The sequence below is a fragment of the Acanthopagrus latus genome, chromosome 6 (assembly GCF_904848185.1).
Source record: "Acanthopagrus latus isolate v.2019 chromosome 6, fAcaLat1.1, whole genome shotgun sequence".
NCBI lineage: Eukaryota > Metazoa > Chordata > Actinopteri > Spariformes > Sparidae > Acanthopagrus > Acanthopagrus latus.
In genome coordinates this window covers 23,076,326-23,099,326 of record NC_051044.1, presented here as the reverse complement: position 1 = coordinate 23,099,326, position 23,001 = coordinate 23,076,326, and the positions used below count along the sequence as shown (strand labels likewise).

General features: G+C 44.0%; 2 protein-coding genes across 6 annotated transcripts in view; one reads left to right on the top strand and one right to left on the bottom strand.

Moving 5' to 3' along the window:
- The window catches only part of kiaa1328 (KIAA1328 ortholog), a 31,607-nt gene extending 29,985 nt beyond the window's left edge, over positions 1-1,622 (top strand). Inside the window, exon 12 of the mRNA XM_037100093.1 lies at positions 1,584-1,622. Coding sequence (XP_036955988.1) covers positions 1,584-1,587 — 4 coding nt within the window. The 3' untranslated portion in view covers positions 1,588-1,622. The remainder of the gene's footprint in view (positions 1-1,583) is intronic.
- Positions 1-23,001, bottom strand: part of celf4 (CUGBP, Elav-like family member 4) — a 93,633-nt gene that overhangs the window by 11,405 nt on the left and 59,227 nt on the right. For 3 of the 5 annotated variants that reach the window (XM_037100094.1, XM_037100098.1, XM_037100095.1), the window contains exons 3-8: positions 11,218-11,266; positions 4,118-4,246; positions 3,152-3,231; positions 2,675-2,839; positions 1,613-1,751; positions 228-380 (exon numbers count right to left, since the gene is read on the bottom strand). In XM_037100094.1, the coding sequence (XP_036955989.1) occupies positions 228-380; positions 1,613-1,751; positions 2,675-2,839; positions 3,152-3,231; positions 4,118-4,246; positions 11,218-11,266 (715 nt within the window). The remainder of the gene's footprint in view (positions 1-227; positions 381-1,612; positions 1,752-2,674; positions 2,840-3,151; positions 3,232-4,117; positions 4,247-11,217; positions 11,267-23,001) is intronic. The other 2 variants (XM_037100096.1, XM_037100097.1) reach the window with 1 other exon arrangement.

Here is a 23,001-nt window from a genome sequence, read left to right as displayed (position 1 = left end):
CTGTGGGCTACGTTCGCCTGGCCTCGGCCTCCTGAACATGCGTCAAGGCTATTCACGCCTGTAAGCCAGCAGCATGCACACTTTCCCATTGCGCGTGTGTCTACAAGGATTTAAACTAAGTCATGGTTTTTACATAACAAACACTGTATTATGCATTATATTTTGCTGTATCCCTGCGAGTTATTTTGTGGGTCTGCATTCGTGCCCCCAGAACCCATCAGACTTACCAGGGTAATGGTGTATCCCGTTGGTGAAGACGGCCTCTGCAGGAGGCTGCCCGTTTGCCTGCGGGGGCGGCATACCAGTAAAACCATTTACACTAATGGGGGAGGGGATGCTGGTCACTGTGGGGGCGCTGATGCCTGGAGGAGTGCTGCCACCTGCGGCCACAGGGCAGACATGCAAAGACAGAGAGAAACACTCAGCTGTGGGTTTTTTTTTTCCCTTCCCCCAAGACATTATGGAGAAGTTTTGCTTCGACTGGCCACCTAGTATCTCTTGGAAATGTCAGAGGGGCCGGTCCAGTGGGCCAGTGAAGACACTAAATGTCAGGGCTGATTTCTTGTCCCAGTGTGGCCCTCGCTGTGACACAACAGCCATTAGGTCTGAATCTGAAGACATATTGTACAAGAGCACTGAAAACCGTGTTCGGAGTGTATTATGGGTAGCAATTACATATTTGCCTCAGATGATTGCATGTAATGCCACAATGCTTAATGTTCATTTTCACCACTTCAAGGCATCTAGACAGTATAGATTTTATGTGAAAGTACTTCAATCCTTTGTTCCTTACTAATTTTCTTTTAACTGCAGTGATGTCTATCAAGGAAAATACAGTTTTTTTTTCTCTTTTCATATTTAACTGCTGCAACCACTACTTTTCTAAATCATCTCACACTTTTTTTTTTAAGATCAGTTTTTCACCATTTAATTTTCATGCCTGCAATTTAGAAGTCATGGATATTTTAATCGAGTGATTGACTAAGTAAAAAAGAGATTTGGACACGGACACACATTACATATGTGGTTTAGGATTAGGCGTTGTTGGCTGCGTGCCAATTGACCGATCCTAAAGCTCACCCTCTGAGCTCCGATAACAGTGGAGCAAGCTTGGTACCTGGATGAACCTGGGTAAAGTTACGAAGATGGTTAAAAGATGTCGCTGGGGGACTTGAAAAAGCAACACTCGAAACCTGCTGTGTGTTGGAGGCACTGTATTTATTCTGTTCTCAAACCTGAAGACACATTGTGTCTGGCTTTAAGAAAGAACTGGGCTGTGCGGTTGACCTCACCCTCAGCTCAACATCAACACCATCAAAGAAGACACCTATGTTTGTTCAAAGATAACAAAGATAACTGTATTTATTTCCTCCTTATTTCTGTGATTACGTGAGAAAGATTTATCGTTGGAAAGATCAAGGCCTCTCCAATGTTTGTCGAGGCCAGAATGACTTGGCCTCAATTTGTGTTGCTTGCCATGTTCATAAAACACAACATTGTTGTCAGTTGATTTGAACAAATTGCTCTTTACTTTGGCAGTAGGTGGTCAACAGTAATGTATGTTCTGCACATTTCCCCGGCAGATAAACCACCGGTCTTTCACTGATGTTACCTGACGTGGGGGTCAGCGGTGCTCCTGGGAGGCCATTGATGGTGGCCATGTGCTGCATCTGGGCAGCAGCAAAAGCCGCCATTGGACTGAGGTAACCTCCTTGGCCCACAGACGCCATCAACGCCGCCTGCTGCTGCACCTGCACAGTGGAGGAGAGGTGATTATGAGAAGGGTTGAGAACAATGGGGGTATAAAGAGGTATAAAGGAAATGAGGTACAGTGGAGAGGCCTAAAGCAGAGACTACTGGATGGAAACCAGATTTTGAATAGTGATGGGAATTACAGCTCTTTGAAGGGAGACAGATCTTATGGCTCCTGTCCTCTCTGAGAGCTGCTCATCTTTCTTTTGTCCTCTTGCAGGGGCGGGGGTTATGAGATTTATCTCTAAAATGATCACTTGGAACACTAGGTAAGGTTTGGATCAGACGTAAACTGAAGACATCCAAGCAATATAATTTTGTTTTGCATGTGTGGGCTCTTTTTAGCCACACTAAATCACTTGTTTTAAAAGACCTAACTTTATTATATTGCAGAGAATCTGTTGAAGTTAGCATGCTAACCTGCTAGCCCTCACCTATCCTTTCTCATATTACCCCATCAAACTCCAGTCCAGACCACTAGCTGCAAGGCTAACTGAGCTATCTAGCTAACAGCAGCTGCAGTTGGTGGCTGCTCTGGTGATATGATGCCCCTTATTTGTTTGAATGATGCATTTGAGAATTTGCCAGTTCTTTCATGTAGCACTTTTAATATTGTCAGTGTTTATGTAGGTCAAGCAGTGAAATCTGAGGAATGGCTCTCACTCGATTTACTCGATTTACCATTTAGTTCTCCTGGTTCTGAACCATTAAGATTTTTTTTAAATTTTTGTATCAATTGACATCACGTCTGTGGGAAACACAGTGTTCCTAATTGAAGGTACCTCATCATTTTTAGCTTTATCAGACTCATGAGAGCTGGACCTGAGCACTCCCATTTCGTCTCTGTGGTTCATTGAATAAATAACTGTGGATGTAAAAAAAAGGGAAAAAAAAAAAAATAATGTTCTGCGGGGCGTCTTGCCTGAGCGTAGGCTCCGTAGGCTCCAAACTGCAGGGCCATAGGGTTGAAGATGCCCATCTGACCAGCCATCTGCTGCATGCGGCGGATGGTGCGCTCCTTATCCGTGTCGGCGAACTTCACCACCAGACTGGATGAGGCACCCTGTGCGCACACCCATCCACCCACCCACACACACACGTGCCAAGCCGTACATGTTAGTGTGCACAGAGAGATGCATGACGTAAGCTTGTATCTGCACTACACACATCCTGTCCTGCCAAGGCAACCGCCTCAGAACTATAGCTGGCGCCCATTTGCCCTGAAATAGTTAGGATGGATCATATTTAAAGGATAAATCTCCTTACTGGGATTAATAAAGTATAACTTAACTTTAAGAAGGTAATTAAGTGCTACGTGACTCATCTCGCTATGTGACTCACCTCGCTCACATAAATCGACGCGCTAACTCACACACACACACAGTTATGGTGTACTCACAGGCATCGTCTGGCTGCCGTGTAGTGCACTGATGGCTGCCTGAGCTTCAGCGTGAGAGGAGTATTTTACAAATGCACAGCCTTAAGAAAGAGAGAGGAGAAAAAGGAAGCAGTGAGAACAAAGGAGGAAAAGTTTGCCAAAGAGTAGTATATCATTCTGTATCGCATTATCACGGGGGGATACGTTTCTTCCTGCAGCATTACAGCAACAAACATTTAGCCAGCGAAGCCCTCTCTGCTGAGGAGGTTTCGCATCAGTGTTGATCGACGCTCAATACGCGGGCTAAACATGCCACTCTGACACCATTAACAACTTCGGGATCCTCTGATGGGGCTTAAAATGCCACAGCATTCTGGTGTCGCTCGCTATTGACAAGCCCCGTTGATGAATTTGAATGATCAAGTTCCCAGTAATTATTGAGCTAAAGCCCACTTAGCCGAGTAAGCTGGCTGATGAGGCCTTGTTAATGGAGCTTCACGGAGGAATCAGAATGATCAAGCCCACTGTAATCATCGGGCTTAGTTATCATCGGGCCTCATTGATTGGCTGCTAAGCCCACTGATGAACTTCATGGGCTGAACTCGTGTAGGCACTCTAACAGCATTTCGGAGGGACAATTTTTTTTTTTACTGGCATGACACGCAGCCTGCTGGTTGATCAAGAAGGTGGACTGTTGGAGCTATAAGGTTAATGGGGTTCATCTGTGAAGAGGTTGGTGTATATCTCTCGTCCCCGCGGGCAAAGCTTTCAAAGGGCATTCACTGTCCGAATTTACAGAATCTACACTATTCTTATGTAACCGCTCCTCTGATGGTTGTGAAGCTGCCCGCTTTGACAGCACTCAACATGGAGCGTTTAAGGGGAAACTTTGCAAAGTCACCGACTTTGAAAGGCCACATCATTTCTGTGCAGTAGCCTGTGAAAAAAAGTCTGCCGGCTCAAAGTCATAAACGGCTATAAACTCACCTTTGCTGTTTCCGTCGGGACCTCTGAGGATGGTGCATTCCTCAATGCTGCCGAAGGACTCGAAGAGGCGCCGCACGTCATCTTCTGACTGTTGCTTGTTGAGCATGCCGACAAAGAGCTTTCTGTCTTCTAAAAGGAAAAGGAACAGGTCACGATAAGACGATCAGAGATGCCTTATGATAATAACGGCGCACTTTTTTTTACTGAAAGAGCAGCATCTTTCTCAGCCTTACCTGCACGCTAAAAAAGTTTTGTGATAGCGCAGATAGCACATTTTAGACTCTCTAGATCTCAGTTGGGTTTGACTGAAGTGATTGGATTGAATTTTTGAGTATTATTAAAGGGTAGGTCCACAAATTTTATGTATGAAAGTTTGTTTACAGGTATGGAGGTATGTACTACTGTATATGTAAATAAAGTAGTATAAAGCATTTTGCAGCTAGAGAGAAGGCGCCGTGTAATCTGATAAATTATCCCCAATGATGTCACAGAGGGGATTAAGTTGCATTGTGGGTAAGATTTTTTACAAAGCAGTCCAGCGGTCAAGCATAACGTTCCTTTAACACTTTTGGTCTCATTGTTTAAAGACAATTGATCAAACTATGTTTATTCCACACGTTATCTCCCATATTATTATTACTTCCTTTTTAAGACCTGGTGCCTACCTTACCCACAATGCATAGCCACATCTATCACATAGTGACATCATGAGATAATTTATCAGATTACATGCAGCTTCCTCTTACTACTTTTGCCACATATGCAGTAGTAATCCCCAATGCGTGTACACACATTGGTGGAGTTACCCTTTAACTAAGGGTACACAATCATATATAGGTGCCCTGCCTGGTTTGGAGAACATCAGCAATGCAGTAACAATTAAAAATGTACATGACAAGTCACAGAGTAATAGATGCAGATGATTTTTATTACATCAAGCATATAGAATTTGAAACTTAACTTGAAAGAGAAAGGCACTAATTAAACAGTCCTCACTCGTTCCACGTTCAGTGGAGCTCGCTTGACAGTGACTGTAGAACAATGTTTACCATAGATGCAGCAGCTGCAAATCAAAGCTTTCAAAGTAAAGCGTGTTTTTCCTGCCACACATTTTAATTATGATTAGTTGCCGAGCCGTTTTGAGCATCTGGTTTTCCGTTTATTAATAATATTTTACACCTGTGTTTCAGTACAATTTTATAGTGGAAGATGAACTCATGATCAAGTCAAGAAAACCTTTTCCTGCGAAGTGTCAGTCCTGTGGGAACATAGTTGGCACTCTGCCCTCAGCGTGAACCCTGTTCGCAGCTGCTCTCGGAACACCATCTCAACGTTTGTCTAATGCTACCAACACAATGCTCGCTCCCATTTAGCACTGCTCGCTTGCTGATCCGTGTCTGCGGAAAACGGCCTTCATAATCATGTACTTCATCGCTTTGTGACAAAGATATTTTACCTACAGGCAGTCCGAGCTCCAAACCTGTTTGTCTTACAGTTGCAGAGCAGCTCAGTATTTTAGATAAGAGGCTAACGTGATTCTTCACTCAGTGAATGCTGTGGTTATCAAATTATTCCATCTGTAGCATCGTTCTCCATACCCTCTGAACCGCTTGCCTGAAATAATGTCATGCCAGAAATGCATTTTGAAGCGATTCTCTTCTGTTTCAGGCACATATTAACTGTTGTTAGTCACAGATTTCATTTCGTCCAAAGCTAGAAAAAAAAAACAGAAAGTCTAATTTTGCTGCTCATTTATTTATGGGGGCCAGTAATTTACCACGAAACATAATAGTGTATGAGAATCTTTGTGTACATTGTGATATATTTAGCATTTACCCCATTTTCCCCCCTACCGATTCATTTCTGACTAATGTCACTGTCGGACGTTTTTTACCCATCAGCAACAAAACGTATTAGTGGACACTTAAGGGAGTTTATGCTATTTATATCCTTGCTGGTACCCCGAGCAGCTAGGGGGGGACTCGCCAGTGCAACAACAAGGACATGATGATTGGTGCTTCTTGTCCAACATACACAACTCAAGTTTTTTATCTGGATTTTAGAGTTTACAACATGCTGGAGTGGAGGTGTAGTGATACATGAGAGAAAAATGAAACGTTCTCTCTGGTTAACTTTGGACATTGTGTAAGCTAGACTAATCCCTTATTGGGGGACAAACAAGACTTCCATTCTTCCCCTTTTCGTCGTACTACATTTAATATTTCCCTAGTTGTGAATACATTATGTGAAAGGTAAGGTGAGGTATCACACAAGACAGTCACATTACTGAGTCTGCCCTCACTCAGGACATGATTAAAATGTAATGAAATCTAAGTGAAGTTCCACAGCGAGCCTGTCCAAACCCCCCCTCTGTTTACGCGTAACAACACATTTGGTCGTTATTATTATTCATCGGACAGGATGCTTGCGCCTGTTGCACAATAATGAGGCAGCGGGAATTAATTGTGAAACCAATAAATGAGATAAAAATAAAACAAATACAACAACAGAAATAACAAGTTATCTGCATAAGTCAAAGGTTATGTTGAATCCAGCAGACGACGGCATGAATGTAGGATTGGACGGAAGGGAAAAGCAATTATTACACTGTTTTCCCAGCGTGGCGCTTTCAAAATAAAATGCCCACTTAGGTACCCTTAGGTACATGTCAAAGAAAGAATTAGGAAAGTGACTTACCAAGTAACACAGCACCAATTTAAAACGCGTCGGTTTATTTCTCATTTTATGAACACATAGCGTAGCAACCAGTCTTTTGCACATAGTAACTGCTGTCCTTCTCTATCTCTCTTTCCTCTAAGATAAAAATTGGCATTTTAGAACATTTTGTGGAAAGTCTCTGTGGACCAAATACAGCACGCAAACCAAAATAGAATTAGTCTTTGCAAAGTTTGTCTAAAAGTAAACTTCTACGATGTGAAAAAAAAGACCCGCAGGATGTTATAATGAGACCCAAATTCTACATGTATGGGTTCTGATAAAATATAGCCAGACTGAGGTCCAGCATCACTTCATTATTCACCATGACAGAATGATTGAGTCTTTGAATGAGTGTTTTGAGGGGAATCGTGAGGCAGACGGTGAAAGTGTGTTAGTCAGTGCACAACAGTAGCAGATGTGTCGGTGTGCAAGGCTGTCTGTTTTTTTTTTTTGCGTCGCATGGAATCGGAGCTTCGTGGAAATGGATGTATATGTTGGGAAATTAATGAGCCTCAGTGCGATTGCCTCGGAATGCGCTCTGCAAATTAACGTGTGTGTGTAGGTGTGGTTGCCTCTGTGTGTGTTTGCGCAGGCTTGTGTGTGTGTGTGTGTGTGTGTGTGTGTGTTCATGCATGCACGCTTAGGGTCCGTTCCCCACTGCCTGTGCCTGACAGGGTGTCCTTGCCGAGTCAACAAGACTAATCTGCGCTCTGGCCTTGCACTGAGGGGGGTGGTGGCGGTGGGGTGTTTACAAGAGTGGAGCGCACATCAAGGGGGGAGGACACACACATATGCACACGCACGCACACACAGATCTTGAAATGTTTGCCCCCCCCTACCACCACCTTCACACACACACATTTGCACATTCACGGTACACACGTCATTGGTGGATAAAGCATACAGTTCCCAGGGGAAGGCACCAATAAACATTACATCTTTCTTCGGGAAAGAACTCTTAACACACACACACACACACACACACACACACACACACACACACACACACAAACACACAGACACTCATATTCAGCTAGAGAGCAAATCAATATACACCAGAGTGTCAACAAGGATGTAAAGCTCTCTCTCTCCTTTTGACTGACACACACACACACACACACAGCGAATGACAATTTGGTAGGCAGGGGTATGACAACGTTAAAAGTATTGTTATGCCATTTAATTATTCATTTTAATTGCATAATCAGTTGCACTTGTATCAGTAGTCCTCCTTCCTCCTCCCTAACGTTATCACTTAGGAGGTAACTGAATACTCAAGTAATGTAACTTACAGGGGTATAATGTATTTTCAGAGGAGAAATTCAGAATCAGAATTTTAATATTTACAATCCAAACAAGGTAATAAATAAACTCAGAAACATGTATTTTTTTCCATAAATAAAAAAACAAGCTGTTCTCAGAGAAAATTAAGGTCCCCAAAACACAGTTTGAAGCTAGAAACATGGCAGGGTCCGCCACATATAAACAAGTAAAACAGTGTGAAACAATGAAAGGGTCAGTTTGTTTATTCAGTTTATCCAGTCAAGAAACGTTTGCTTATTTAGTTTGTTTGGGCATAAAAAAAGTATTTTTTTCTCCTCTGAATACAATTTCTACCCCCAAATCTACATAATGCACCTTTAAGTATGATTTTGGATTACTTGAGTAATTACATTTTATGCAGCTTTTTACCACATATAATAGGAAGATATAGTTACTTTTTTAGATTTGACATTTAAAAACACATGTAAAACTACTAACAGTGACTGCTCTGCCAAAGGCAACCAACGGCCCTTTAACTGTTTTGGCTCGTGGAACCTTATTAAAACAACAGTCTGGCTGCCGCTTCTTATGTAACGGTCAGAGGCCCAAAGAGGTTAAATTATCCATTAGTTCAGAAAAGATTAAAGAAAAATCTCAAATAAAAATAATCTGTGTAGCCAAACATTGTTTCCGCTTCATTCCTACCCCATTAATCATCTCACAACCGAGCAGATTTATTTTGTGACCCACCGCAGGGGGCTTGGCCCTTAGTTTTGGAAGCTCTGGACAAAACTACCTAACTTTATATGACTTTTTTAAAGTCCTGCTACAACTATACTTGCCAACTCTCCTGATTTTCCCTGGGGACTCCTGTTTTTCATTGCCCTGTCCCGGTTTCCTCCCACGGCCACAACTCTCCCGTATTTCACCCAGTTTACAACACATTTTCACACCCTTTATTCCATTTCAGTCATCACAACCTGTTTCAGGCACTGTGCGGCTAGCATGTAGTCAACCGCACTGCTGCGCCTGGTCCACATCAGTGAGCGAGAAAGAAATACTTTCAGACATCTTCGAAAGAAGAATTCCCATTTCATACATAAAGTTTTAAAAGAAAGGGGCATGCATTTTGTAAAAATCTGTCACAGCGATTCTTTCTGTCCATCACGAGGCTTGCACTGACGTCAGTCACCATCCTGAGGCTGTCAAACAGAGGGCATGCACAGGCTCTCGCAGGGGCAAAAAATAAATGAAAACTGGAAAGCATTAGTTTATGCCAGAGTAGAGCAAATTATTTTGCAATCTTTCCTGAGGTTTAAAATGAAAATAAAAGGTATTAAGCATAAAATGTGATGCTGTTGCATTTTCATCCGTCAAAGATGCACTGTGAAGATTTTGGGAAGAAATTTTAAAATCTCCCTGGATCGATTTTCATGCTTCAACAAACTTTTTAATCAAACTGCCTTCATTCTGATGACCTTAAAGGACAGCACAGTTTTACTTTGTCTATATTTGCCAGACCGTGCTGCCTTTGTAGCTTCAGAAAGTGTTCTGGGGTAGTGCATTTCTTTTGCAGAAGGCTTATTTATTCAGTTATGGAAATAATAAATATTTGTATTATGACCTGTAAATATGACCCTTTTGAGTTGCCGAATTTCTTTTTCCAAAACTACATGGCGCCCCCTCAAAAAGTTCCAGGATTTAGGAAACAGAAAAGTCTCTGGAATTCAATGATTTCAGGGTAAAGCCCCCAGACCCCCTGCTTTGGTTTCAATTTCCACCCTTTTTTTTGACATCTCAAGGTTGGCAAGCTACACAACTAAAAATGCTACCTACACTGATGCACCATTCTAAACTATTAATGTAATATATGTCAATACATTAATGGTATATTTTCATTCTACTTTTCCCCTAAGTAAAGAAGCTCAGTGCTTTTTTTTTTTCCACCGCAGCCACTGAAAATGTAACACCCTGACAGCACAATGTACTTTGCATTCACCGTCTGAGAAAAAAAAAACATCCAAAAACATCCAATGGATGGTAAAGCAGACAGAAACAGACACCAGAAATAATCTTAAAAATAAATGTGTGGAGAATAGAGGACATCCATACAGAGAGAGATAGACCTGAATAACTGACAGAGGTATGGACGTCCTGCATTGCCCTCACTTTGCTTCCTCACACTGGGCGCTTGCCTCTGTTCCCTCCCGCTCCATCAATCATACTCAGAGCACCGGCAAACTAAATAGAAGAGGATGTCGCGCAATCTCTCTTCCCTTCCTTAAAGGTTTTTTTTTTTTTTTCTAACAGGCTAACACCTCTCTCTCAGTCCGTATGCTTCTCCCTCTGCTTATCAACCTTCAACTCCTTGCATGCTCTATTTCCTCTTTTTTCTCTTCCTCGCCCTCTTCCCTCCATCGCGTGGCTAAAGAATCGCTCTGGTGCCAATTATATTAACAACTGCAAAGTTTGAAAGACTCCAGCCAAAAACGGTCAAACTGCATCAATCTTCTCTCGTACAGTCCATTGATTGATGTCAGCAGTGGGGTCACTACATGTCTAGACAGAGAAAATGCACTTTAAGCCGCGTCCTAGCTGTCAATACGGCAGGACGCGCACATAATACCCCAAACTGGACAGCCACGTTCATTCGCTTGGATCTGTCGTCTGAGTCTGCAGCTCATCCAACTTGTGGCCTGAGTCGAATTTGGTTCTCTCCGGAGCGAACAGCTTGATTAAAAGTTGCCTGACAAAAAGAAGTGACCTGTTTGGCCTTCGAGCATGACAAGACACACATTCCCCCCGCCCCCCCCGTGCATGTGCCTGTATGTTCGTGCATCAGCACATATGACGAAACTCTAAGAAAGGAGCTGGAGGCTGCGCCAGTGCAGGCAGAGCACTGTTTACATAATGCGTTCTGAATACTGGAGGGTCCGGCCAGGCCGCGCTGTCAGCCCGCGTCGAGGTACAGGGCATCGTCTAATGGGACAGATAATGGTGAGGCTGATACGTGCAGGCAGCACGTTTGTAGGGCTGGAACAAAAGAAGGAAGGTAGCAAGGGGAAGGGGAGTTTGGGGCGGTGGGGCGGTGGGGGAGAGGGAGGAAGTGCATACAGTACCTCCTCGACTCTCACTGTCTGCTGGCTTCACCTGGATCGGTCTGTTCATCTGTGACAGAGAGAGAAAAGAGGAGCAAATAATAGAGAGAGAAGAGAATGAGAAGGGGGAAAAGAAAGAGACAAAGAAGCCAGTGAGCACATGTACTCATGTCACAGCACATGCCCCAGCCCCCTCCTCCCCCCAAACCTGCAAAAAAAATAAATAAAAATAAATATTTTCGGATCACTCAGCCAAATTGCTGGTAAAGTGTATTGAAAAATCTCCAAAGCTGTAGCACTTATAGCCATTGGGGGAATAGCTGGTTGGGAATATGGGTTGGAAATATTATTTGATCTGAGATGAAAGGAGAGAGAAGGGTTGGAAAGGGGGATAAGCAGAGGGATGAAGGGAGCGAGAGAAAGAGGGATGGAGGGGAGGTAACTCTGGGTCAGCGGAGCTGCTGTGACTGTGTCTCCTCTCAGCGGCTGCCTCAGGATTGCTCGTGCGCAGCCATCGTGTGATCCATGGACGCTGTGTATTCAGATATGTTGTGGTGGATGTATACACACAAGCGCACACACACACACACACACACACGTATGCAGCAAAATCAACCCGTACACACGGTATAAACAGTGTGTACAATTTTTTCAAACTCCTAAGCCCCTGCTTCAAAAATGTACAAACGCTTCTCTTGGCTTCACACACAAGCTCGTACATTCAAGTACACACACACACACACACACGCGCGCATGCACAATGTCTGTCCCCCAGTGAGACCTTTCCACAGTGTGTCCGCCGAGGCCCTCCTTTCATTTCACTCCTGCCTGTCAAACCTTCCCTCTCCGCCTCGCCACCCTGCTAAACGCTCGCCGCCAATCAATTTTTAATAATGCCAATCGCCACGCTGCCAGGAGGAAAGGAAGGAGAGGAGAGGAGAGGAGAGGAGAGGAGAGGAGAGGAGAGGAGAGGAGAGGAGAGGAGAGGAGAGAATGAGTGGGGAGGATGAGAGGGGAGGAGGGAAAGGTCAGGGATCTGTGCAGCATCAGTGTTTTGCTAAATGTCATTAAATCTTTTTCTTTTGAGTTTGCTGATACACTCATCATCTTAATGAATCTCGGGGCTCTCACACGATTCCACCAAAGACAAAACCTTCTGAGCGCGATGTCGACGACAGCAAACACAATTAAGGCTCGGACCTTCACCCCTCTTTTCTGCCGCTCTTTTTCCTGCCGCTAATATTAAAACACATCACTCTCCATAACACTTATTCAAAATGGAGTTACCCATTCCTTCCTCTCCCTCGTCTCCTCCCTCTCTTTGACAGCCAAGAGAACCCTACTAATGTTTTTAATGCGCTGTGATGCATTATTTATCAGACTGGCTGTTGATATGGAAAAAGGATGGGGGGGGGGGGATAAAGGAATTGGGGAATGGAAGAAACTGAGTTAAAGATGAGTAAAAAGAAAAAGTGAAAAGTGAGAGAGAGGAAGAGGGATGTAAAATAAAAAAGAAAGTGCATGGTGGGAGAGATGGGGATTTAACCAAACTGGGTGTGAGAGAGGAGAAACTAATTGAAAATAGTAAAAAAAAAAGCAGATTGTTTGAGAAAGGGAGAAATGTGGTGATAAAAAATGGAAGTGGTGGGAGGAGAGGGGGAGAGACGGGGGAGGGATGAGGAAAAGAGGACAGAGGGGGAGATGAGGACATAGATCAGAGTGTGGGACAAGGTCAGCCCAGTGCTCCCAAGGGGCCCATAAGCCTGCATACATATGAACGTTTTTACCGTGACCCATACAAATGGTCTGGCCTCAATCTGACCTAATTGTGCTCCACCTCCGTCAGTTTGATATGCAAGCGCCGCTCTCAACCTGCACGGTATACGATGGCACCAACCCTCTGAGGTTACGCTTAATTTTCCCGGTCTTAATTTCACCCTGCACTGAGATTTAAGGGGGCCTAAAATTAATTGGGTTCACTTTTGATTCACTTTTTTTTTTTTTCAAAGTAAGTTATTAATTTCTTCTTTGGACTCTTCTCTTAGGGCTGCTCAATTAATCAAATTATTATCGAAATCCCAATATGGCCAAGTGCAATATCCAAATTGCATTTTTTTTTTGGTTGATAAATTGTTCTCTATGTTTGTTTTGTACAGACTATGGACAGGCGGATTATCACTCTGGCTGATTATCAGGGCCAATATTCATCATTTTCTGATTATCTGCGTCTTTTTCTCTTTTTTTTGTTGTTGTCAGATTGTCGCTAAAAAAAACTGAGATATAAAATATGTTACTTGGCTCTGAAGTAGCATCCTGTCTCTGTCCGTAGTCCCCTCTGTGATCCCGCCCACAATGAATATCTGATTGGTTGCAATCAGGTTTAGGGAGTAATGAACATATTACAGGATTACGTAATTAGGACACAAAAAAGGAAACTCGTTATGTCTGTGAAGGTATTCAGGTAAATTTAGAGAAAAAAAAGATGTAAATAGATTACAGATACATTCACTAACATGACCACAATTTAATTTGTTTGGTATTAAGGTAATCCAAAAGTAATAGGAAGTATATCAATTTACATTAATTTCATACTGTGATACTTTACTGACTGCATTTTTGAAACAGGTAATTAGTAACTGTATCTGAAAACATTTCGTCAAAGTAGCCCTCGCTGCCCTGGTCACAGGACAGTAACAGCCAATCCAAATTGAATAATCTGAATCTGCAAACTAACTGGAAAAAGTAAATGTAGCGGAGTGATTTAAAATACTCACGTAAACTACATGACTACATGACTAAATTCAGCTTAGTTGCATGAGATTTTCTTTTTCACTTCAAATAACCCTGAAAAAAACAATGTGTGCAGAGCTCAGCGAATGCCACAGCATCGTGATTTTAAAAGTTTTTTTTTTGCGAAAATAAAAAATGGGATGCAAAAATGATCATTCCCACGGATCATAAATCACACTGTAATTGTAACATCTATCAAAACAAAGACAATATGATTTCTAACATATTGAGCAGCCCAAGTTCAACCGACCCCCTTACAAAAATGTAAAAAAAAATGTAGGGACACTGATTCTGTCCTCACACACTTCTATAATCCATGTTTTTGATGTCGCTATTGTTGACAGAACAAATCTTACAGGAAGCTGAAATGGAACTACTTCTAATATGTATCCTTAACATCTACGATCAGATGAGCTGCCTTCACAGATTCATCAGCGACTCTCTTAATGCATCTCCCCTGGTCGAGCAGCGACACGCACCGCTTGTAAATTTTTAAATACAGTTCAAAAAATAATGTTAAGTGGTCAAACCATCATTTTCTTTTGTCACTGAAAGCTGAGTGGAGTTTCATGGGCTCTCTATCAGTGGTTTCCATTATCCCGGGCCCATAAACTGCTTCAAGGTCAGCTTTATCATCCTACTCATGATGGGGTGAGTTAGCGCCAGCCCACCGGACAACCGATCCCAAAACAGTTGTTAAAACCAGACGCTGACTAGCGCTGATAGCTCCCATCGGATGTCTGCGGTGGCGCTGGCCAAAGCCAGATGGCATCATTGAGCAGCATAAAGCAATACAGTGCACAGATAACACAACAGGCTCGCTTTAGCTTAATGCCAGCATGAGGAGAAAATACCATCTACAATTACAGAAAAAGACATGCCCACACACACACACACACACACACACACACACACACACACACACACACACACACACACACACGACTAGACATGCTTACATGACTAGACATGCTTCCACACACAAAGCCTGGCTCACACACAGACATGTTAAATCACAAATAAGCCTATATGCATCCAAGCATGCATGAGAACATACGACAGGATACAAATACACACACACACACACACACACACACACACACACACACACACACACCCAAATGGATATGTAAATGCGTCCTTGTGAGTCAACACGTGCTGTAAATTGGCTCATCTCTCAGCATGCACGCCTAATACCTCACACATGTAACGTGCATTTCCAGCCTTGTACTGCAAATACGGCTGCCTACTTATCCATGCGTATGCCTTTAAAAAAAAAAAACACAAGGGAACATGCACGCGCGCTCTTGTTCACGCACTTGCACGCGCGCACAGGCTAAGCTCCATTGTTGTTGAAAGTCCACCTCAGCAGCCTTGTGTTAGAGTGGCCTTGGTGTACCACATGATCGACAGCTCAAAAAGAAACTGCGGCTACACAAATGCACGGGCACACCCACCCACACACACACGCACACAGTCTTGCTACACTCCTCTGTTGATTATGTAACTCAATGACAGCGCTCTGCCTCAGTGCTGCCATAGATTCCCTGCTAACTAGAAGCTGAGGGAATACATGGTCTGCATGCAGTCTGTGCTGTACCAAACTGGTGAGTCATTCTTCTGAATCAGTCTAGTATGGCCCGAACGTCTAGCAAGGCCCACAAGATTAGCTCAAAACAGTGTGGGACTTAAGTTTGCTATATTGGATTCTACCTTGAAATGGGACAAAATTGAAGTCCTTGATCCGAGTTCTCGCTGCTTACTGTATTGATTTCTGCCGCGTGCGAGCCGCGGCAACCGAGTTACAGAAACACTGTTACGATGACAACTCTATGGGATTGCCATCCACTGAATTTTCTGTATAGTACCTTGTTATGTCGAATGTGCTTCAAATGCAGTTTATTATAAGCCACTCGAGCCGCCGCAAGTGCCGGCATCCGAGAAAAAAAAAAAAAAACCCACAGAAGACATGCACGCGCACAAACTAATGCATGCACACACGACTCGCAGTCACTCACACTCCCATCATCGTCTGTGAAAAAGAATATTGAAAGTGTGCTTTACGAAACTCGGGAGAGGAGGTAGGATTTTCTCATTTTCACCCTCGTCTGGCAGATGTGTTTTTGCGAGAGAGAGAGACAGAGAGAGAGAGGCAGAGTGAGAGAGTGGAGCAGTGCAGGCCAGGTCATTTCATTATCACAGTGAGAAAGCACTCCATGAAACTCTCCCAGGGAAGCAGGGAAGGCTGCCTTCATAATATTCCTCTTCTACTATTGTCAAAACTCGCTCTATTTTACATTCTGCAGCTGAAGGCCATTTCTCCTCATTCTTGTCTCTGTCCCATTTGAATGTTTCAGGTCTTCGGGCGTCTTTGCCCCCCGTTCACACATATATTTACCGATTCTTAAAAGTGCACCGCGCGTGAAATCAAAGGGAGCGGGCCCAGATGTTGGGGCTCTCTGCGGGAGCCGTCGCACAGGGTCTGAGTGTAACCAAATGCTACAGCGAAAATGAACCACTGGCACTCGACCCGGACGCGCTCTCCAAAGCATCTCAGCATGCACGACACTCATCTTGGGATGGAAACGTGCCAGTGGAAACATTAGCTGAACAAATATGGTTATAATCCTGAGATGCTTTTGGGAAAACAGTTGGGGGGGGGGGGGGGGCCCCCCCCACCCTCAGTGGCAAGATCATTTGAAAAACTAGAAAACATTTAGCAGATTTGTACTAGATTTCACCAGTGGTCACAAGGAGGACAGCCTATTTTAAAAAGGTATTGATTCTGCATTAATTCACAGCAGCGTTACACTGCCATGGAACACCCTCCCGCGTTTCCATCAGCGCGCCGGCAGTACATGTAAAATCTTCATTTTATCGACTTTCGCAACCTCTCGAGCCGCAGAAGTATTTTACAACATCTGTAGCAAAAGGGCAGCCTTCCACCGCCATTACCAAAGTGCGCCGCAGAGAGGAGTGCCCTAATGTGACTAATGGAACTGGAATAAGCTTGTGTGAGCGGCAGAGTTATTTTTCCCGTGGCGCACGATGTGTTCATCAGGAGTGAAATTCAGGTCAGTCAGTCAAATAACATCGGCTCACCTCGTACCCGGTGATCCTCTCTCTGTGAGTGCAGGCCAATCTGGGTAACAAACATTTCCTCCAGCCGACACAGTCAGTCAGCAGACAGAGGCAGAGGAGCAGTCGCTGCTGTATACAATATTAAGGTGGTGAATTTACTAAATTTACCCGACGCTAACGTCATGCTAGCTCATGTCCTATGCACTGGGGCTGAATAGGACATGAGGGCGCAGTTCAAAATATGTTTTTGTAACTACAGTTCTTAATGTAAGCGTGATAAAAAAGTATTTTTTGCTCACTGAATATTTCAGTGACAACTAGGCTAAATGAAGGTAGTGCGGCAGGCTTTATCAGGTTTGAAATGTATTTTTATGTTGTGCTGTCGGCATCGGGAGTCACAAGAGCCTGGAGCGGCAATTACTTCAGCTGAAGTTGCTACCAGATTAGGTTAGTGAAGTAGGTTTGCCTTGGAGATGTAGAAGAGAAGAAGACACTGAAACGTTTAAGCTGTGAATGCAATTAATATTTGGTGGCTGTCAACTATGTATATATTGTCTTTACAATCCAGTTGACTTTCTAATTTAAGGTCATGAATTGATTCCGTTTTCATTTTAAACTTTTTTTTTTCCAGCACTGACGGCCGTGCCATTATAAGACTATTGCATCTGGAATTATGAAGCTCCACAGATGGATTTATGCCCTGACAGCTGTTATTACATTTTCCAAATTTTTCTTTTGAATGATAAGGGAATTTTATAACAACAGCTTGAGTTTGTAACTTTGCAGGTTGGCGTTAGACAAGCTCACAGAGCGGTGGCCAGGATTAAAGATTCCAGAGTTAGACAAAAAAAACAAAACAAAACAAAAAAGAACTTCTGAGAAAACAACTGAGACGGTAGGATCACAGCGTTAAGTGGATGTTTACTTCAACATACAAGTTTTCAACACATGACACTGCTATGAGAATCATGAGGTTTGGTTGCATTCAGCACCTACATTGGGTCTGATACATTTTTACAGACCTGGGATTTCCATTTACAGTAGTGGTGTTGCACAAAATGGCAGTTTCTACATAATGTTGCTTTAAAACTAATACATCAAGCTTTAATCATGCCTCACTAAAAGTGAACTCTCCTCGGTGTTGACTGCATTCGCTGCCATTTTCAGGGCATTTTGTCAAAAATAGCTCCTGTGCCTTTTACAACCATCTGCTGTCGCCCCTAAAATACCCCAGAATACAGTATGAAGCTCCAAGCCCCCCCGTTTTTTTTTAACAAGAACTTTCAGATTAGTCTATCGCAGTGTCGGGTTTGAAGGGCTTGAAAGTTGAGGAAAGGTTAAATCCCACTTGGAATCCCATCTGGTTTAATCTCCACTAATGTCTACACATCTCAGCCAGTATTTTCCCTCTTTTCATCCCCTGTAGTTCCTCATCCTGACATATGGCCAAACACTGAACCTCTCTTTTGATGTTAAAGTGAAACATATCTCGGAGAGATCAATGTCTGTGTGTGGGGGTAAAGAGGACTATAAAGCAAAACACCCCAATCTCTTTCCTTTTGTTGCATTGCCTCCTCCTTATCCCCCTTCATCTCTACAGACAAACGGCGATGGGCAATCTGTTCCACGTCAGATCAAGGATGAGAAGAGTATTTCCTGACAACAGGATGGCATGGCCCAGTTGTTTTGGGCAGGGATTGAGCGGCGTTCTGCAGACAGGCTGAGCGGACGAGAGCGAAGCAGAAGGAAAAAAATGCCAAAAAAAAAAAAAAAAGCATCCAGATGAATTATGAATTGGCACGGACTGTGCTTTATTTGGCTGTTACACGGTGGTGCCACACACCATGACGTGTCCGCAGTGTGCATTATGGCGAATGAGACATCGCCCCTCATTTATCAGTATTTCCTCATGTTCAAAATGTTTCAGGATGATGAAGCGCTGCAGCAAAAACTTGCTCCGGACAATAACATGCATTCATAAAATGTTTGGAGGGACTTGTTATGCCCTCATTTACAGCCAGAGTGAGTTTTTTTTTTTTTTTTCTTACGGGAGCGGTTTAGAGACACTCCACGACAGCGACCGATCTATTTGAATGGCAGAATTTGCGTGAAAATTACCTCACAAATACAATCCTAAAGCGCTTTCCCCCTCTCCTAACCCTGAAATCCCTCTCAAAAGCGACTGCGCGAGTGAAAATTGCAGTCACCATCTTCCCCCGGCCTGCCTTTATATGCTGCTGCTCGCTCTGTGGTGCTGCCGTCCCAGTAGTGTCTACCGAGATCACTACGTCTCCACGAAGGCAGATGAAAGGGAAACACACAGAGATCACAAAAGGAGGCAAGCCTCTACGTCCGACCCTCTGATCATCGCTGATTCCTTCATCAACATGGCTTTTTTACGCGCCGCTCAAGCATGCGCCGGGCATGGAAAAGAGAGAGGATGACAGACAGGCATACACACAGGACACACGCACGAGTATCCAAATCAGATTCCTCAAAGGGGCGAGGACGGTTTCACTGTTGACCTTGGGACAAAATAATCTCCACTCATCCTCCTCTGCGTCCCGATTACATTTCTTCTGCGCGCTAACTAGCTCTGAGAGCACTTTCACCAACTTTCAGGAGACCCGCTGTCGAAAGAAAGAAAGAAAGAAAGAAAGAAAGGAAGGAAAAAAAAAGCGAGTTACAAAACACAGACATTTTAAAAAGCTGCAAGTTATCGCACACCCCCACTCCTCCTCCACTCCTTTTTCTCTTTTTTTTTTGCCTGCAGTTGGTTGGGAACAGCGATGCTTTTTCTCACATCCATTGTTTGATCCGTTTCACACCAGCCCACCTCTTCTTTATCTCCTCCTGTTTTTCTCCTTCTCTCACTGGCAGGCAGCCTGAACGCTCGCAGTAGTGGGACGACTCGGGAGCCGCTTTTGAATGAGAGGTTAAAATGCAAATGTAGTGCTCTCTCTCTCTGTTTTCCTTTTTCTATTCTCGCTCCACGTCTTATTATTTTCCCTCGTTCCTCTGCATCCTCTTTTTCTTCCGTGAGAATTCCTCGTCGAATCGAGTAAATGAGTGTGAGTGTGAAAACTATTTTTTTCCTCGGCGAGTTAATGCATTAAACCGTGTCTGCCCCCCCCCCCCCCCCCCCATTTCCCTCCATCTTCTTAGTGCTCTACCTGGGTAAGAATCGATGTGGAATGAGAGCAGACAGGGTTTATGCTTCCCACCAACACTTTAATAGGAATCGACGGCTGAGAATTCTGTTGTCACACCGTGACTGGATAGAAAAAGCACATCATCTGCACCCCCAAATGATTTTACCCTGTCAAAACCTGTTATGGCTTCACACTCAGCTGTGACATGCGCATGCATATGCTACACCCTCACGCGCCCAACAATCACGGATGCATACGTGTCATCCTCCGTTTCGCATGTGCACCTGGGATGTTGAATATTGAGCGTGTAAAATAAAAAAAAACTTTGCTTTTGTTTCCTTTGACACAAGGCATCACATATGCCTCTGAAAGTCTTTTGCAAACCCGCCGAACACAGATCGATTATCGTACTGGGGCTTGATCCATCGCAGAAAGAGGTATTGCTAATAGAGGACAGAGCCGGGGTGAGAAACAAATAGGCTGCAGAGCACACGCACACACAACACAAACCCTTTGCGATGGTTACATAATTAGATGTACAGCACCTTGGCAATCAACAACTCTGATGTTGCCATGGGGACTATAGCTTTGACTATAAAAAGAAAGGATCTATATGTGGAGGCGGCTGAGGGCGGAGGTGCGGAGCGAGGCAGCGCGAGAAAGAAAAGAGGAGAAGAAGACACGGAGAATGAGAAAGTGTGAGAAAATTGGTGCGAGAGGAGCGAGGGTGTCGCTGAGGGGCTGAGCGGCAACCTGTTTGTGCGCGAGCGTGCCGCCCGCGTGCGTGGCGCACCTGCACGCGTGAGATTAGAGGCGTTCAAACCTTCACCGAGTGTGAGCATGTACCCACCGCCACCGCTGCTGCTGCCGAGTGTGTAAGCTTGCAGGAGGAGAGAGAGAGAGAGAAAAAAAAAAAAAATGACAAGGACAAAATGTGATAGAGTTGGTTAGTAAGTGAGAGGAAGGGAGAGAAGAAGGAAAGCTAACCAGAGAAAGGGACGATTTTCAGCCTCTCTCTCCCTCCCACTCTAAGCTGACTGCATCGCCTGGGCTTTGCAGCACACAGTGAAGATTAGGCCAGACGAGAAAGCCATAAATTCTACTTTTCTCTTTGCAGAGGTGAACATAAATCACGGCTGGTACTGGCGTGCCATCACTGGGTTTTTGCTTTTCACTTATCTAATGAATAATACGAAGAAAAAAAAAGAAAAAAAAAAACAAGTTCAAAAGCTGTCATATTCTGAAGCGGGGACGACTGCCTTCACTTCCATCCCCCCGCAACTTTTGTCCTCTTCTCCAGCCACCACTGAGGTACAGAGACGATGAGTGGGTTTTCACATAATTGGGAGTATTCATGAGCCGCATATCGCTGGACTGTGTGTATGTATGTGTGTGTGTGTGTGTGTGTGTGAATGTGTGGGTATGAGAGGAAGGAGAGTGAGAGCTGACTTGAAAGGCCTGTGCATATGAAAGATACCTTACAGCATATGCAAATGTAAATATAGACACAAATAGAAGCATGGGCAAACACGGCATGAATGCACTCGGCGAGGAAATGCAACCGCTCTTATGTTCGGATAGGCACAGGAATGGGCACGCACACACACACACAAACACATAAACACACTCTAGTTTCCGTCTCGTGAGGTTAGTGGGTGAGGAGACGGTGTTGTAATGAGCTGTCACTCACAATAGGCTGCCCTTGTATTGGAAAAAGGCAGCGAGAGATGCAGTCATGAGAAACAAAAATTAGAATGTATGAAGAAACAAGAGATAAAAAACACAAAAAACGGAGGCAGTGAGAAGCTACACAGGTAAGAAATGAAAGCGCGTCCGCACTTAGTCATCATCTTTTGTTCTCGCTGTTCTGGCCCTCCGTCCACCCTACACCCCAAATTCAACGCTGTTCAAAAACGTGGTCTCCAGAGACGACACATCTAAAAGCGGCTGGCTCACGTATTGGTGTGGGCAGGGAAGCTTTGGAAAACTAAGATTCTGTGCAGGTGAAGGTCTGAAGGTAGAATTTAGGAGCTACGTTCAAATCCCTCATTTTGGAAACGTGTAGAGAAATATTTGAATCCAAACGACTAAATTGTGATTACTTGTTGAAATGAGGTCACCGAGGGAAGGAGGAGATTTTAATGGAGCAGTTCAACATTGCGCAACAACTTGATGGTTAAACAGGGTTTCAAAATCATCGTTGTGAGTGGGGAGCGCCGGTCCTTTCTCCTGACAAACAAACAGTTCAGCGTGCGCCATTAGTCCCGCCTTACTGTGCTGTGATTGGCTGATCAAACTGACTTTTGACTTCACCTGGGACATTAAACCAGTTCTCCTTGGCACTTACACAGTGAACTACACGTGAAATGTAGCGCTCACAAATAAGCCCAAACGTCCCTTTCTGCACTGTGTTTTCACATCGCTAGTATAAGCCGGAACTGCAACAGAACAATATCGGCCGACAACGCTGTTCAGCAGATATACTGTAAGAGAATGAGGCACTCCCATTTGACTTGACAACAGGAGATTAACGAGAGAAATTACCATCGGGATCACAGAGGGCGAAAAGGTTTAAAACAGGGAGATGTCGTGCAAGTCGTGAGTGTTTGATTACTGCGTGGATTAAACAAATGACACAGAAAGTTTAGATCAGTAAGCTTTATAGGTGCTGGGAGGCGCTACCTTTGGACAGACAGGCGCAGTGTGTCGCCGAGGATGATTCCAGATTCAAGTTCCTGTGGTGTTTTTTGACGAGCGACAGGGCTGCACTTTTTCATGTGGC